This window comes from Ambystoma mexicanum, chromosome 11 (genome assembly GCF_040938575.1).
Source record: "Ambystoma mexicanum isolate Mex_15411 chromosome 11, UKY_AmexF1_1, whole genome shotgun sequence".
Lineage (NCBI taxonomy): Eukaryota > Metazoa > Chordata > Amphibia > Caudata > Ambystomatidae > Ambystoma > Ambystoma mexicanum.
Window position 1 is genome coordinate 982279364 of NC_090934.1, and position 18364 is coordinate 982297727.

Genomic DNA, 18364 nt, shown 5'->3' on the forward strand with positions numbered 1-18364 from the left:
ACGTTCTAGAAAGCTTTTCCTACATTTCCCACTTGGCGAGAGCCCCATAAATAAGAGAAAAGAGACTGAAATAAATCAGATGGAGATGAATTTAGAGGCAAAAGTATTAGAGGAGGAATGGAAGCAGGTACAAGCCCAACTTTAGCAATAGATGGTGAGAGTTGTCAGTGGGGAGGTTGCTTTTGGGCCTCCTCACCTGACTAGCTGACCAGCAGGCAATATGTTGTTAAGATCTGGGGACTAAGGCTAGTCTTCTGCTTGCTACCAATTATGTCTTTAAGCTAAGGACCTTTCAACGGACCTGGGAAAACAGAATCTTCATTTAAGTTCTTTTTTTCTAGGTTTAGAGATGGAACTTTGGTAATACAGTCAATTGCTACTTTTGTGAAAATGTGTTCTGCACTTTCAGTGAAATTCCCTAAAAATGTAATCTGTTGAATCTACATTAAGGCCATTATTCACAGAGCGTTTTCCAATGGGGTTTTGCCATTATAAAACACTTCCATGAATTAGGCCCTAAATTGGTGAGAATAAAGACAAAGAATTGTAGAAAATTAAAGGAAATAAAACAATAGTGATCTAGCCCCTGGTTGAAATAAGTAGTGGTCCTGAGGAATGATGTTAGCTCTTATTAGAAATTAAGTGCCCACATTGAAAGAGAGCTGTAACCTAGATGAAAGGGCCATCCTTACAGACAGAACATTAGTGAACAGATCTACGAGTCTTAGGGCCTCATTACACGGTAGGCGGTGGACCAAGGTGCTATTAGCACCTTGGTCCATGCCGGTAAAATACTGGCACCACCTTGGAGGAAAGGGGAGTTACCGCCCTATTCCAAGGTTGGCGGGGCGGTAATTCCCCCTTCCCCCATTGCCCTTCCCCATTCCCAGTTTTGCCCCATAGGGCATAATGGGAATGGGGAAGGTGCTAATTACGGTACCACAAATTGCGGTACCGTAATTAGCACCCTGATCCCTTTGCAGGTTGGTTTTTAATGCCTGCTAAAAAGCAGGCGTTAAAGTACCAACCCGCAAAGGGACCTCGTAGTAAGGCGGTAAGGGTTAACGGTCACTGGTACCATTACCGGTGGCCATTAACCCTTACCGCCTTCCGTGTAATGAGTCCCTTAGAGTCCTGCTCGTGGATTGCTGTCCATGGCAGACATTGTTTTTCCATTGAGTGTAGGGGATGGGGAATTCACAGGGGCACAGAGGGGCATACTGTAGACAGGAATTAGTTGAGTTAAAGGGTGTCTGCCCCTCTGGATAGCCTGAATATGCCTGTAAGAATGATTGTGGTGGAGAAATGATAGCTGATCATTTGGGGCTGTCCCACTAGGATATTAATTTTATTTTATTTTATTTATTGCATTTGGTTATACGCCCAAAACCCTGGGGTATCACAGTGTAGGTTTACAAGGATACTTGAAAAACTTGCTAGTTACAGGGAGGAAAAGGCAACTCTTGGTTACATTGTCGAAGTGCTTAAACATAGTTGCGGTAGATACAGATGTATTTTCTGAGACAAAACATAACCGTTACAAAAATGCCTGCATGGTTGCCTGGTTACAGTAGCAGTAGATGGTGGTGATTGAAATGGGAGATGTTAGTGTTTGGAGAGGGCTGGAGTGTGTGGGCGTGGTGTTAGTAGTAAGGTTAGAATTTGTTGAACAGCCAGGTTTTTAATAGTTTCTTGAATTGAGGGTGGGAGGGCTTGCTACAGATGTTGGGTGGAAGCAAGTTCCAAATTCTGGGGGCAGCTACTGTGAAACAAGAGTTCCCTGTTCTAGTGTTTTTGAATCTCGGGGCCTGTAGGTGTACGTTGGCACACCGATATGCTGCTGTGTTTGCAGGTCATATGAACGCTGCTGGCGCTAGATATGCCAATTAATTTTCTAGTGACCTGCACAGTGAAACCATTAATGAACTGTGCCATTTTGGGAATTCAGCCCTTACTTGTGACAGTAGCATGAGTAGTAAAAAGTGGACCTCTTCTTTGGAGAGGTGGAATTCTAGAATGGATCAGGTTGATAGGACATCCTTTCAGAGTGGATGCTTGTTTCCAATTGGTCCTGTACTTTGCTGAATTGTATTTTGGAATAAGAGAATTATGTTTGCACAATCCATGAATTGAGAATATTACATTGAATGAAGAGTTATCATGGGCATCTGTGTTTAAACATATGTATACAATGCCCCTTACACAATGATACGTATCTTTACAATCACTCAGGTCTTCCATCCAATGAGAAGTGCTTGAAATGGAGAAGTAGAAATCTAGATATATTTGTGAATCATGTGTAGATGAAAGAGCTAGTAGATATGTGCATTGTCATCTCTGATTAGGTGAATAAAGATGTAACTGGGAGCTTCAAAGTAACCTAAAGTATTATTGGGCGTGATGAAAACAAGAACCCTACTTATTTCAGATAAGACAGCTGAAGATATTGCCATCAATGACAGGTTTCCTGATATATGCAGACGTGGTATGATATGATAACAATTGTATATTATTTTTAGAAGAAACATGATGCACAGTATCTATGAGAGGTTTACCATCAGACGTTTATAAGAACAAGGGCAAAGTGAATATTTTCCCTTACACTCGATGTGTTTCGTGTACCTCTGTAACATTAGTGAACCCCGGCATGCGGCCCTTGTGATTAGTCTCTTTGGGTTGTTTCCAGAGTTGACCGGATTACATATCTCCCTGGAGTTCCCCTTTGGTATTTAGGTTTACCATCCACACCAATGGAATGGATGAGGCTACCACCACAGAATGTGAAGTTTGGAAGGTTGAGAACGCGGATGGATGTCAGCAGCTAGAGCAAGCTGTCTGATGAAGCGGCTGAGTAGCAGCGGTGTACTTATTCTAGCACTTGAAGTAACTTGACTGACAAGCCACAGATATAGGGGAATTGGTTGTCCATTTGGGCACCCCTACTGTCAAGTCAAGGCTTTGTGTGTCATTCAAATAGCTTACCCTTTACAGATCAGGCTTCTCTCCTAAGGCAAAATAAGTTCTTGGGGCCAACCTAAGCTCTGGTCTGCATTTTTCAGAGCATTGTGATGCCTGTGACGTCTTATTGGTACATTGTACAGTTATTTTGACGTGAGTTCTAGATTTTCAGGTACCAGATAAGTATCTTTAAAGAAATTGCCCACCAATAATTAGTTACCAAAGGGAGGGTAACACCAACAAAAAGGGAGGGTGCCTTCTAGCTCTTGAAAGATATTCTCCCAAAAATGCAAATAGGTGCAATAAATCACATTAGTACCCGGTGAGGGGGTGAGGCAACCCCCAGCCATTAAAGAGACTCAGAACGGGGTCTTTACCACAATGGTGAAGACCACGCTCCGAGCCTCATCAGAGGGGGAGGCCGCCATCTTCCCTCACGCAGATGAAGGTAAGTGTGCTCTCCCCCATGTCCCTTGCCCCTTACCACGACCCCCCTTTTCCACATTTCCACTCCCCCACCCCACTTAGCTTGCACTTCCCCGTCCCTTGTAGGCGCCGGGAACACTAGTATTCACGGCGCATCTCTGATCCAGCAATGGCTAACATGGAAAGGGAGAGGGGACTACATGTAGTTCTCTTCTCCACTATCCATGGTGGACATCTTGATTTGAAGTTTTTAGAAACGGCAAACACGTCATTTCTCAACTCAAGATAAAAACACTGTTAGTACCCTGGTACAAATGTGCTGGCGTACTAATAGCAATAAACCCATCACAGGGGGGCATTACTGATCTGGTAATAGCCCATGGCTATTGTTAAGTCCCTCGCTTCTCTCTGGCCTGTAACTGATGCCCCAGCGCATTACCTGAGCAGTAATGCTCCTCGCTCCGGGTTTATTGCGTAAGTGGATACAATCTCTTAGTAGAATAAGGTGATGATTTCACAAGTTATAAATGCAGATTCCTCTTGTCGTGATAAACAGGCCAGACATCTGGCAACAAGGAGCAGTGGTAGTGAATAGAAATATGTGATCAAATATACAAAACAGGCTGCATTCCTTTATAAAAAAATATATCAGCAAACATTAGTTAAATAATAACCCTGAAGTACCATGATCCATTGATAACCAATGCATGTGAACTGCAGAGATACAGTACTACACAGAATTGTTTTTGCCCAATAGTATTCTGCCCCGAAAGCCAAAATCAGCGGCTGACTAGCTTGTCTTGATCCAACCATTGCTCTTTATGATATGTATAATGGTGGGAGACAATGAAATATTAGAAGAGCACAGAGACAACCCCGATTTGGGGAATGGTGGCTTGTGTTTAAACAAATTGCAGCAAACAAACAATTGATGAGTATAGCAAAGGAAGAGACAGAAGAGATGTTGATGTACTTTCAAACGGAACCTACACTAACTTAAGACACAATAAAGGAAGCCACCTTAACTTGCTAACAATGAATTCTATTCAGGGACAATTAATTCAAAGACTCTGCTATTATAAATGCTATAGTACACCATCCTTTATTAAAATTACAAACCCTAAAATAAATCATGCATTGTACCCTATGAGAATGAGCAGCTGAAACAAGCTATAAAAAAATATTTTGGTATGACTCTGGGATAAATATCTTTCCTCATTATAGCTCAAAGTTCTCACGATCAAAGGGAGAAAAAACCCCACAAAGGACTGTGAACCATGCAGAGATAGGCTGCACATTTTCTTTAATGACCATTAAGCATAACCTAGAATTTAGTTATACCACCTGGTAGGTTGGGAACTGAGGGACTGAGCTGATCAACCATCAAGATGTCGACCTCAGACCATAATGTCAGTCTTGCTGTTGTTTGCTCCACCCAAGCAACTTATCCCAAACAATGCCACCTTCCAAAGTACCTACAACACAATTTGGTCACAAAAAGGCAATTGCTGACCAGCAAGGTGTTTTAAAGACACTTCTGAAAATAATAGTTATTGCACTTTCAAGGGGCTGAGTAGTGGTAGGTTATTGGCATACTCAGCTAATCTCAAGAAATTCCATCAATTAATATGATCTTTTATATGCTCAAGGAACTGTGGACCAGAACAAAATGACTAACTTCTTTCATTACCTAAATCTCCTCACACTCTTAAGTGATCACAAGATTTGCTTGAGGCCCCCAGTAAGGAAGCAGAAGCGGTAACAACCATATGTTTTTAGCAGCCGTGCTAGTTGCCGAAACTAGCAGCGACCCTTTGGTTTCGCTGCTAGTTTCTGTAGCACATACATGTATGGATGTTACTACATTCACTCTGCAATTCATTTACCCTATTTAATAAATATACCTAAGGAAATCCCAAAGTCTAAGGCCGAATCTGTCATAATCTTGTTACCCAAACTAACTGCATTTTACAGGTACGCCGCAGATTTTACTCACCCGGTGCAGTGAAAAATGTAAAAGTGTCGTCACAATCGGGCTGTGTGGGGGAGAGGCTGAATTCCCCCCAACCCTACAGGAACATGAAGGTATAACACACTATGCTAGAAACCCAGCTTTTAAACTTTTCACGGCACCGAGTGAGTAAAATCTGTGGCGTGCCTTTAAGATGCAGCAAGGCTGAAGCCAGCATATAGGGGTGCTAGGTGCAATTAAGGAACACACCAATGTCATCAATAGGAAGTCCATGGTGATAATAAAATCTATGCTCCACTCTACACCTGCAAATGAGGAACAGGCGTCCATTGTGTTAGGATGATTGCATGTCCCCTGATGAAGACGTGGTCAAGTTGTGCCAAAACATCGAAACTGTTTGGTCCTGTTCAAATGCCTGGAAATGGGATTACAGAGATCATATAGTACCCAGTCTAGGATATATATATATATTTACCTTTTAATTGTATTGTTATGGCTCTTTTATGGTTTAGCAAATTGTGTGTTTGAGTGTGAAGAATGGATGCAGATATGGATATGCTTGTTGGTACTGAGGTATGTTGTCCAGTACAGATGCGAGAGATAAATGTTTTTTTTTTTTCATTTTCCTACACTGAATTAATTGTTCTTGATTTATTCTTGATAAAATCAATATTTGGTATTAATTAAATAAATAAATTTGCGAATCGTGTTCTCTGTTGTCAGGATTTCTCCTTTCTGTTACCTGCTGACCACATAGACCGCCTCCTCAACCAATGAGATCATAACAGTGAACGCTGAAAGACCTAAGATAATGAGAGACAGACTTGTCACCTGATTCACAAAGCTGAAGTTTCTCTAAAGCCTTAGCAGCAATAGTCTTCCTTTTTTAATAAAAATATATCTTTTTATTAACCAGTATATAAATGAAAGGTAAATGAAATCCAGATAGTGAATATCAACCATACAACATGTGATAATTCCAACAACTTTTGGAGTTGTGGTGTGCAACATTCTATGCGACTCCTCAGTGGGAGTACCCCCTTCTCCCGTATACCACTTCAAACCCTCCCTCCCACTTTAATGCAGTAATCTTCCTTGAAGTAGAGAAAGCCTTTGATAGGGTGAGCAGGAGCTTTCTGTAGAGGAGGCTCTGAATGTTAACTAAGGCTCCGAATTTCAACAAAGATGAAAACTGATCCCACTTGTCAACATGAGTGTGAGACTCAGATGTGAGGCTATGGACTGAAACTAATGTATGTCAGTATTTAAATGCGCAAAAAACACAAACAAGCTAAAAAGGGGGATTTGAATTGTGGGATCAGTTTTCATCTTTGTTGAAATTCGGAGCCTTAGTTAACATTCAGAGCCTCTTCTCCTAAATGTCCCACTAGAACCTCTGTGGGCGTGCTGTTTGATTTTGACAAGTTCCCATGCAGAAAATGGAGTGAATCTGATATCTTTTATGAAAGATGCAGCACATTCCATGTTTGGACTCTGGCGTGACAGATTTTGGCTGTGCTAATTGAGACCCTTGCAAGGAAAATTAGGGATATAAGGTATACACTCTGGGGACTAGGTACATAAATTGGCTCTGTTCACCAAAAATACACTGGTGCTTGTGTGACTGGTCCCTTTTCTTTCATATTGGAGTTCTTATTGTAACTTTCAAAACGTTCAACTTTCTATGAGGGACCAGCCTTTGGAAGAGGGTTTGACTAAGTCAGCAATCTCAGATATAATCACCTTTAGTAGTTTATCACCTGAGACTTCAGCTCTCATTCATGTGGACTGATGCACCTAGCAGAATATCAATATTATACCAAATAAACTATTCCTCCGCATTCCTCATATTTAGGGCAGATTCAGCTACTTAAGATGAGAGGATCTTAAGTGACAGGTCATTATAATGCGGTTCGATAAAATTGGTATGCCTTTTTATCAGCCCATAACTAACATATGAAGGGCTGTTTTTTGTGCGAATAAACATGACATTGATTGGAAAGGGGGACTAGGAAAAGTAAAAAGAGATTGTTGTGGGCATTCTCCTGTGGAAGGAAAAATAATAAACGAAAGTGTGAACCTGTTACTTTTATGCCCTTACGATGACTACGGAAAGTGTAAGCACTGGAATAATGGGAGATGCCCATGGCTGAACTCATAAATATGCAGGGGGAAATCATTTGATATGTGTGGAACAGTTGTCCACTGTTGCACCCAACCTGATCCTATTTCCTCCCTGAATAAAGTAGGCAGGCTCTCTTGTCCTAACCTTCCCTAATACTCCAAGACAGTGCAACTGTACATTCAGAGCAAATGGCACCGTAGATCAATTGAGCCAAGTATTGAGTTAGTTTTGGCAGGTAGGCATTTGTGGGTAGTCTGCTGGCTCCCAAATGTCCTTGGAGCTCCCCCTGCGCATATGAGCCCAACGCTCAACTCTTTTATGGAGATCTGGGTTTGAATTGCGGTTAACTGGGGGAGCGTCCAAATTTCCCACACCCATGACAGCGCTTCATGTCAATCTAGATTTCACCCATGCATGAGCTAATGTGGGCCTTCCAACTAGGAACAGAGGGCAATGCATTGGAATCGCATATCCTGCGCATTGTGGGTAGAATTGCAATTTTTGAGGAGTGCATACAGAGTTTGGTATAACTCAAAGGGGAAGATCATAATACCTGCGATTCAGGCATTGTGTTTCCCAGAATGAAGTAAGGGAAAGCGTGACACACACCATAACATGATTGGTAAATATGCTTCAGTACTGATCATATTTCAAAAGGTCATTTCTGTCTCCTTATCATGCACGTTTTCTGATCACAGGGGGCGCCCAGTAAGCCTACATGGAAAACTAGGGCAATGACCTGAAGGGTGATTGGTGGAGAACCCAGGAGACTAAATAAAATGATGTGATCAACATAACGAAATGCAGTATAATTTATTTATTTATTTATATGCAGGAGGAACAATGCTCTTTTGATCACAAAAGAACATACAATAGATAGGAAAACAGATTTGACGGGAAGCAGCGAGCTTCTTACAATGGGGAGAGTTGGTTGTGGAGGGGAGTGAATGGAGCAGTCACGGGGGACAACACATAAGTGGACATACATAGATTAAGGACAACCAACATTGGACATTTGTATGTCCAAGAAGGCAGTATGGCCAGTTCTGCTCGGGATGTGACCATGATGGGTGAAGTGCTAGATTGGTGGCAGAGGAATTGAGGGACAGAGGCAGGTTTAGAGGTGAGGGAAAAATGTTCGCTTGCAAGCAGATGGGAGATAGGTTAACAGGGTAACTCAGAGGTGAGGAGGCAGGCTTTTAATTCCTGTGAAGGTGGTACGTCATGCCTGAATGCTTTAACTGCCTAAATGAAGAGAGTTGGAAGGAATGTGGCCCGGTGGGTACTTTACTTCACATCTGATGGAGTTTTCCCAAAAAGTACCCCATTTTTAATGGAGGTTCTAGATACAAGGGATACGATTGGGGCTGAGATGACATTGGTGGTGTTTGAATGTATAATTCCATAGACACCTTAGCCAGTGTGGTCACAAGGATACTTCAATATTATAATTTTGGGCAGACGTATTATTGCTGAATTAGGCGACGAGCACGCTCTTTTAGGTTAAAGGTGGATTGGAAAGGTACAGCAAATGCGGCACCTGGCAGTGATCAAAGTTAATTGTATGAAATATGGAGGAGCCACAGAAACCACCACCACTTACATTTTGTAAGTGCTGGAGGTGATAGAAAACTGCCGAAAAAGCCTTTACAGCGTTTTCAAGGCATTATCATTATCATGATGCTCCTATATATTCACATCAACTGTGCAGCAAGAAGGGGTTTCTTCTGGGTGGGTGTTCCTGGTCGTAAGAGTGGTTCACCAAATGAAGCTTTTCTGGCATTCGATGCACTGATAAGGTTTTGTTTTATGGTGGGTTTGTACATGAAGGGCCAGTGAGGTTTTCCAACTGAATCTTTTATGACAGTTATGCTGGGCACCCTGCAAGGAAACTCACGAGGTTTCCCGCACTGTGTGAGGAATCTGATGCCCACCCACAGAGATCAGTAGTCTGATCCCCACAGAGAGGTTGGTTGATTTTCGGATTCTGCCGGCATTTCCTATGGAAAATGCAGGTGCAGTCCGCAGAAATCTATCAACAATGACTCCCGCCATATTTTTCTTTGTGAATGCCATGCACTGATCTCTGCCATGTACTCATGTGTGACAGCGAGACAGCCACTCGCCAGTCTCTGCCATGTGGGCACATGTGACTGGCGAGACCATCATTCGTTGAGCTCCGCAACGTGAGCATGTGTGACTGACAAGCTCAATACTGGGTCACCGAGTTCACCACCGAAAGGCTCAGGAACATGCACTCTCTTTCCTGCATGAACTGTTCTCTGTAGAATGAGGCTGATTTTCATACCTTATGATTTGAAATGGGAACATATTTTGAACTAACATTTCTAAACTTTAAAAAATAACTAACACAACTGAATCCTACAGATATGTTGTTTAAGCAATATAACCCAAGCGGGCTATATTGCTACTAGTATCCCAGCACGTTGTAGCAGGATTCTAATCGTGTTTTTTTAAAAAAAATTGCTTTTATTAGTTTTAACAAAGAACCAGAAAGATAAAATACACATTATACAATATACCGTTGCCAACAATTGGTTGCGTGATAGAGACAGGGCACATTGTGCCAAAAGACATACGCAGCATAGGTTTCATTTCTTATTTCAGGGTGTATTTATCTTACCCAAGAAAACTTTCCCCACTCCCACCCCCCTCCCTTCCTTGGTTTAGCACACATCTATTGAGTGTTCTAGAAACGTGGGAACATCAATGAGATATTAGTCATATTTCCGTTGTCTGGACGCTCTGTGGCCACCTATTATGAGTTCTCTTCCACCGTTGTCAGTTGGGTTTTGCATTTTCCGTCAGGATCCGCAAGGCTCCTCCGTTTGGGACTCAGGGTTTGTTGGGAAGTGTTTATTTTTGAAGTCCATCCATAGTGCTTCACATTGGGTGGCTTTGCCGTGCAGAGAGGCAGTTATTGTTTCCATTAGGTAAATGTTTGTGGCCAAAGTGATCCATTCGTTCTTTCCAAACGACACGTTGGCCGTTTCTCAACTTTAAATAAATGACAAAAAAAGATGGGTGCCATGGATCGAGGAGAAGGGAACTACACATAGTCCCTTCTCCCTTTTCATTGCAGCCATTTGCGTGTCAGGTACGCACTGAGAACACTACTGTTCCTGGCGGCACATGCGAGGGACATGGCAGTGGCAGATAAGTGTGGAAAGGGGGGGGGTGGTGGGGGCACGGGGCACAAGGGAGAACTTACCCGACACACGACGGGGAAGATGGCAGGCTCCGGCTCAGAGTGGGGACTTTAAAATGCGGTAAACCCCCTGGGAGGCCGAAATCACCCACCCACACCCCGCCGGGTATTAATAGAAAGTATAAGAAAATAAGTTGGAGGAAAAAGCTTTAAAGAGTTTATAATGAGTTACTTCCGTTTTGATCAGTACTTGACTATGGCTATATTCCCCTGTGCTCAGAATCTGGCAAAAGCCCATGCACGAAACACATAAATACACTACACCTGCAGTGATCAGCTGTTCACAACACTCATGGGAATTCAGAGCTCAAAAGAACCAGCTTGATCTTGTCTTTTTCATATTTGGTGTTGAGCTTAAGTACATTGCAGAGCAATACTCTTGTAGGGCAGCAAAGTCAGCAGTGGCTGGATAATTTGAGTGGCTATTGTCTCTTAAGAGGTATTAGTACCCGGCGAGGGTCAATGAGCTTGTTTCAAGCAAGCTCATTGGCCCTCGCTGGGGCATTAGCTGGCCGACAAGGCTCCCTCACCGCTGCGGCTCTCGGCTTCCTTCCGTGACTGGCTGCTATGGAAAGAACTACAGGTAGTCCCTTCTCCCTTTTCCATGGTGGCCATTTTTTTTACCTGTTTTTTCATTTACTCCAATGGCCGCCATGGAAAGGGTATGGGAGTCCCTTCTCCCCTTCCATAGCAGCCATTTTCTTTGTTTACTATGGCCGCCACAGAGAGGAAAAACGGACTATGTTTCTCAGTCAGGGGTGGCCATTTTTTGTTATTTTTTTTCCGGCTGCGAAACGCGACACGTCTCGCAAACAAAAAAGAAACACCATTAGTACCCCGTTCTAACGGGCCATGGTAGTAATGACAATAAGCCCTTCGCCGGCGGGCCATTACCGCATCCGGTAATGCCCCCAGGCCTGCAATAAGGCCCTTGACTATGGGCCCTGAGGGCATTACCTGAAGCAGTAATGGCCCGCCAGCCCGGGGCTTTCTTTATGAATGGTAGGTGATTCAAAATCATAGGCATAAACCTGCAAGCTATGTGATACAATTACTACAATCTGGGCATTTTCTGTCAATGTTTTTCATTACAGAGGCGATTTCTTTAGACTGACATTATTCTGCATGCTGGAAAATGCCGGCTTCCATTCAGAATGGGTGAAAGTAAGCTAAAATCGTACTCCTCTTGCTGCACTATACTGTCAGGTTGGTTTATCAAGTAATGTGTGTGCATTTCAAGTTTGTTCTCTAAAACATGCCTGTCTTGCTTGCCCTGACTCCACCCCATTCCCACCCATATTGCTCACCCCACCCGATGCAATGTCAGAGCTGTTTCTATTTCTAGCACTGTTTTTAATACTTTATTGTCTTGACTATTGCTACCAGTTCCTCAAGCAGTCACTTCCTGGAGGACTTAATGGTCCCTGTGAAAGGCTTAAGAAATTGGGAATTCATTCTGTCAGGCATGTCACTCTGCCGCAATTAATCGATCTTCGGGAGTAATATTTCTCTGTAAAGTGCCATAGTGTGGCTTCTAAAACCAGATTTCATGATCAGTTGAACAGGGCAGACATGTAGAGCCATTAGTGTTCAAAACTCCTTAAATTCCATTAGCCATTGTAGGTCCACCTTTGGGAAGCATTAGACAGGAGTGAATCATCGAATAAACAAGAGCAAATATACTCAGCTTGAAGTATGTTTTTCTCCAAGGTCTGTTCGTCACATACTCTCCCACCACGTCTACCCTCCCTGGGCTTTCAGGCTTCCTATCACAGGGCTATGACGGATCTCCCCATGGATGCCACATTTGGGTGAAGTGGCCATCAGTCCCTTGAGGGTCTTCTAAGTACGTCTTTAATTCAAGTGTGCATATGATGTTGGTACACTCTGAAAAAAGGTTTTCATTTGCCTCATGACATTGGTAAAACATTGGAAAATCATGAAGGTTCCTTATTAGAAGAGGAAGAGGTTAGGAAATGGCAGTGTACTCACTTTCTCCCTGATGTGTTGTCAATGTCTTAAGAAGTTTTTATCTTTTCTGATCCAGGTTTTCCGACCAGTTTGGAGTGCGTGCTGCCTTAACCCTTTCCTTCTTATCCGGATCCTTGTTTTATCTGCTGTCCGGCATAGCCACCAACATTCCACTCCTGTTCATCTCCCGGATTCCTGGGATGTTCATGCATGGGCTCCCAGGTACAGTGCGAACTCATTACATCCTTACGCTTGGTCGTTCAGTGCAATGTTGCGTTTAGTGCAAAGGTTAGTGGAGTTTAATAATGTATCATTGTTTAGGACCACGACAGGTTGAGAGTCGAGCTCTAGTCCAGGTTGAGGTTCCATGGAATCTTCTAGCTTCTCTGTGTGCCAGTCACTATCTACATATACGATGAGTTATCTACCATGATATTGTAGCACATAATATGTGAAAGTTGACCCATCCTTTGGGTTTTTGAATGTGTATGGTTGTGATGATTGTCAGCTAGTGTTCTAGAGTGTGGGGAGTCTTGCAGCTGCATACTCATCAAAGTACCACACATCACAAGGATGTCTACTAATTGACCTTTCACAATTGACCTCGGGAGAATTGACCTCGGGAGAATTGACCTAATTTATAAGGTCAATTAGCACATATATGCTGGTGGAAACCCCTCACAAACCCTGACTCAATCCAAAACCCCTGCAACCTCCCACCCAATCCCCTTATATTATTTATAATCCAAAACCAACCCAATACATATATAAAATAATATAAAGGTAAATTGCGCAGAAGGTCAATTAGGACCACTATAATTTGGTCAATTAGGACAAAAGGTCAATTGGAGAAGGTCAATTTGGGTAATACCCACCACAAGGCTATTTGCCTTTAACTAATGGACACAGAGCAAGAATCGCAGCCTAAAATTAACACCCATTCATACTATCGCTTGACAGTTTGAATGCAAGGCTTGGTAAATATTGCTAATAATCTTCTGGATCATGATGACCGTGCAATAACCCATACTAAGGCTCTCTACGTGACAAAACAAGAACTCAACTTCTTGATGTTGCCAGAGTCAGTGGTCTGGAAGCCTGCAATGTCTGTCCAGATAGGATTCACCCTCCGAGGTCACATTTACTGCCACAAGAGAGTTCCAGATTTTTGGGATGCCATTATTATCAGTTTGGTAAACTAGCGGAAAAGTCATGAACATGGCAGTTGCTGTACTTTAAAAAAAAATATATATATTATTGTTTATAGTTTGAAAAAAACAAACATTTGCAATATATATAATTCATCTTCCATAGTATATCAATAGTGAATTCATATAAAAACAATATAATTTCATCATTGTTACAGCACAACAAAGCAAGGTCTAAAATCAATCATAAATTCCTTGCTAACATTTATCTACGTACATCGATAAAAGACATGATAGAGAAAAAAACAATCTCTCAATGATCAAAGTTATTTTGCCTAAAGTAAGTGAGTAGTAGCAAGATATTTAAAAAAAATGTGTGTAATATAAAGTGAGACTAATATATCAAAAAAGATTCTGCATCAATCATTTTATTATCGGATACTTATAGTTATAGAAATGTTAAGGTTGGGCCTATATTTCAATTATAATGTTTAAACGCGAGTACATCCTGTTACCAGCAACAGTTAAGGTGCTTAAATCATTGCTAATCCTTAGTCGGATAAAGTTGCCCATGATCCCAGATGCGAGTTAATAAGTGACACTTAACATACGCTGAGCAAATCAAAACTTAGATGGTTAGAGCTTCCCTTTATTTATTCCGTTTTTCATTTGTTAAGCGCTGTAAAACCGTAAGCACCGAGGCGCTGGTTACAGACAGTGGTACTAGGTGTGACAAACATATAGCACAAGTACATAAGGGACTGATTGATGAGAGAAGTGATTTGTTCTGAGTAGAAAGTACAGTCTTGAGATGTTTCCTGAAGGTCCAGTAGTATTGTTCAGTAGCAAAGGCTCCTGTATTCTGTTATCTCAGAACACTGCCATCTAACCTCTGCTGCAAGAAGTGTCCTAGCAAACCTGCTTTCACCAAGGGGACTATGGAACACTGGTGCTGCTCACTTTGGCCTACATGCTGTAGTAAACAGTGCCGAGGAAGCGGCCATCTTTCAGTTTAAACATGCTCTTCTCCAAACATGCCAAAACTTGGCAGAGGACTTGTTGCCTAGCCCTCGTGGCCCAACACACAGCCCGTGACCCTAGGCACAGAGGGAAGCTTTGGTCCATTTTCACTACTGTCATCACCAGTCACATGATGGTTGTTTTGGGGCCTTTGCCCCGTGTTCCAATAGTGACGCGATAACCAGGCATGTAGGTCTCAGGTGGACAGACAGTGGCAAGTCTTTATCCTGTGCTCTTTATGCCCCTGATATGCTCAGCCAAAGTGGAAATAGCCCCAAAGCAATATAAATAACACTGCAGAAAAGCACCATGGTACATCCTGTGTTTATTTGTCACAAGATTTGATCAGAGCGAAAAACACTTGGTTTCTTACAATAGCTCTGGGGGAGGCTAGGCAGAGGCTTTCACTGCTGGATAACCTACTGCTGGGCATGTCAATCAAGAAGTCTAGTGGCTATCCCAGGAAAATCCGAAATGCACGTGGATTGTTTTGAACTGAGAGGTGTATTCTAATTGTGTAAATGTGCCATGTTTGTTGCGTCATATGGTGTAGAAAGAGTCACCTTTCTTTGTATAAGCATGTTTGATGTTTGCATTTTGGAGCATTTCATGGCGTTAACACAAGCGCTAAATGTATAAGTCACAGAAATAGGTCTGCGTTTTCCCATTGCTCAGAATTGATCATCGATTCTGCCTCCATTACTTCCACACATATGTATTGTAAAGTGGTTTTATGTCGCGCAGCTTCTGTCATTTTGTCGACTCTTGGCGCATGAAAAGTCCATTCTTGTTATCTTGGTCAGAAATGGCTAATTTGTAGATTCACAGCAGTATATAGAGCCCATAATGTGCATCGTTGTGATAGGGACCCTCTATCGTCAACGAAACCATCTTTCTACTGGTCTACAAAAGGGGTTCTTCCAAAAGAGACGTGGGGCACCGATTGCTGGCACCTTGCTAGATCTTTGGGATCACCCTTCCACACTTTTAAGGGGGCACAGAAGTGGCCATTTTCTTATAGCAGCCAGGTTGATGCCCTCCATACATTTCCCCTTTTATTGAGGGAGCAGCTGGTTGAAAACAATTTAAACGTTTGACCAATGACAACGCAGGAATTCAAGATACAGATTTTGCACCATGCCTTTCATAGATCTGACCTCAGGGAATATACGTTTCCCTGTTCTAGAGTGAAAGTCAGTACACTCCCTGTGGTCTGGGGGAGCTATATTGTGGATTGCCTTCACAGCCACAGACTCTTTTGTGAGTGCCCTCCGTACAGTCCAAGAAAAGGTTGAGGGACATCAAGATCATTCTTTAAACCCTCAACTTCGTAGAATACTGTCCCTGCAAATATCACCTAACCCCTACATGGAAGGCAAATTCTCACAACACGTGATAACGCCCACGGTTAGGTTACAAACGTAATCCTCTGAGATGTGTGCCTACCCATTAAAAACGGCATCATACATTGTGCAAATATTGACCCACCCCCTCTAAACCCACACTTTGGTTCTGAGTGGAAGCTGCAACAGTATTCAAATTGGCCCATATTATCACTTGCCGCCTTCATCAAAACGAAAGCTTATCTTGGAGGGAAATCACAGCTTTCTTTAAGCCGGATGCATCAATACTTGGAGGCTTGCCTTACTGGCCCTTCTGTAGGGCAGCACACATTCTGGAATGTCAAGTCGATAAATGGAAGGGGTTGTACAGGTGACATCACACTCCTGGTAACCTATCATGTTTGACCTAAGTGGCATCACAAGAAGTGATATCACGTGACCTTTGGCCCAGAGGGCATCACAGGAAGTGACATCACGCATATGGAAAAAAACAGATCATATATTAAAAAAGTGACGAATAGCTACGAAAATCGACAACCTTTTTGTTACAACCATATTAACTAGGGTAGTGCCTTGATTTGATGAGTGCAGTTATGATATAAGCAAAAACAAAAGTTGATGGCTGGAAGGTTTTGAACAAATCATAACCACAGGCACAGCCCTGGGCAACCCGCCAGACCACTGTTTTCTGCCTGCCAATCCATTACAGAAGGGGAAATAACATATGCAAATCAGGCTTGGTCCCACCCCAAAAGGGGCAGACCAGCCCAAACTGCTAGGTCACATCTCTTCTGCAAGAGACCACAACCATCCCAAGACATGTTTCAGCCTTGTTGGGCATCATCAGTGAGGAGTAGCTTGGGTCTCTAGGCCCAGCAGGCAGTATTGATACACCAGAGGCATACCTAGCAGAACCAGCATTGGGTAGATGTACTGCATTGAAATGCTACTGCAACCCCATATAACTACTGTGAGGAACCTGAGGGCATCCTCAATTCGTTTTCCTTGATATCCTCTTCCCAGGTGGCCCATGAAATGCCATTGCTATGAGATCCTGACACTGGGGGTGGATATGTGTGGGAGGATCATCTGGCAGGAGGAAACCTTAGGAGTGGGGATAAGGCACCCTTGGGTGAGACACGGTATCCCCCATTTCCCTTTCATAAGGAATCAAATGTCCTCCAGGCTTTTATGGGATATTAACAATCCCTTCACTATTGTGTTAGAAAACCATCTTCCAATGTATACCATACCACTATGGTACTGAGACGAGGAAGAGACCACATAGGAACATGCATCCATCCTTTATTAACTCAGACATGCACAAAAGCCACTCTGGTACAGGGACGAGGAAGTGGGATGCTGAGTACCAAGGCTGTTGTGAACTCAATGTGAATGGCCTGCACCTGAAGCAAAAGGGGCAGTATAAATGGCCCGCTCGGGGCCCACTCGGATGAGGCTAAGGAGGCAGCAGAGGAAGGCGAAGAAGACGGAGGAAGAAGCAGGGAGATGCATGTCAGAAGTGCTGAGGTGCTGCAGAGTCGTTGCAGTGGAAGCAGATTGTGGTGGGTGTTGTCGGAAGGTCTCCAGTGGCAGGGGCATTCTGAAGACCTCCTGGAGTCAAGAGGACTCCCTCTCCAATCGCATGAGGTGTCACAGACCCTTAAAAAAGGGACTGCCAAGGCGGGAACTGGAGAAGCCACGAAGAGCCAACCGGAGCAGAGAAGGGCACACGAAGTAAGCTTACCCAGTTAGTCAAGTGAGGCTGAATGACTGGGATTCTGTGGTGCGTACCGCACTGGAAAGGCAGGTCGGAGATCTCACGAGTGAGTGGAAGGGCCGCAGAGGCAATGGGATTGCAGGTCCACATGTGTATAATGTAAGAGTCGAAAAGCTTGATAGCTGGAAAGAATCCAGAGGAATTGTGTTGTGAAAAACAGTGAGAGACTTGAAAGCTTGGGGAGGGGAACCCTTTTTAAAAGTGAACTATTTGGAACCCTGGGAAGGGAGAGCCTCTTTCTGACCAAGAGCTGGAAGAAACTCTGAACTTTTGTTTGAACGCTTTTTCATTTGATGCTGGCATACCTACACAGTTTGAACAAATTGATGTGAGGGCAAGTGTAGCTATTGGAGACAGACAGACATTTACTTTGGACTTCCTGACACAGACTA

At 43.1% G+C, this 18364-nt stretch overlaps 1 protein-coding gene across 3 annotated transcripts in view; it reads left to right on the forward strand.

The window, feature by feature from the left end:
* SLC22A18 (solute carrier family 22 member 18) overlaps positions 1-18364 on the forward strand; it is a 766907-nt gene that overhangs the window by 135459 nt on the left and 613084 nt on the right. For all 3 annotated transcript variants that reach the window (XM_069624137.1, XM_069624138.1, XM_069624136.1), the window contains exon 3: positions 12758-12903. In XM_069624137.1, coding sequence (XP_069480238.1) covers positions 12758-12903 — 146 coding nt within the window. The remainder of the gene's footprint in view (positions 1-12757; positions 12904-18364) is intronic.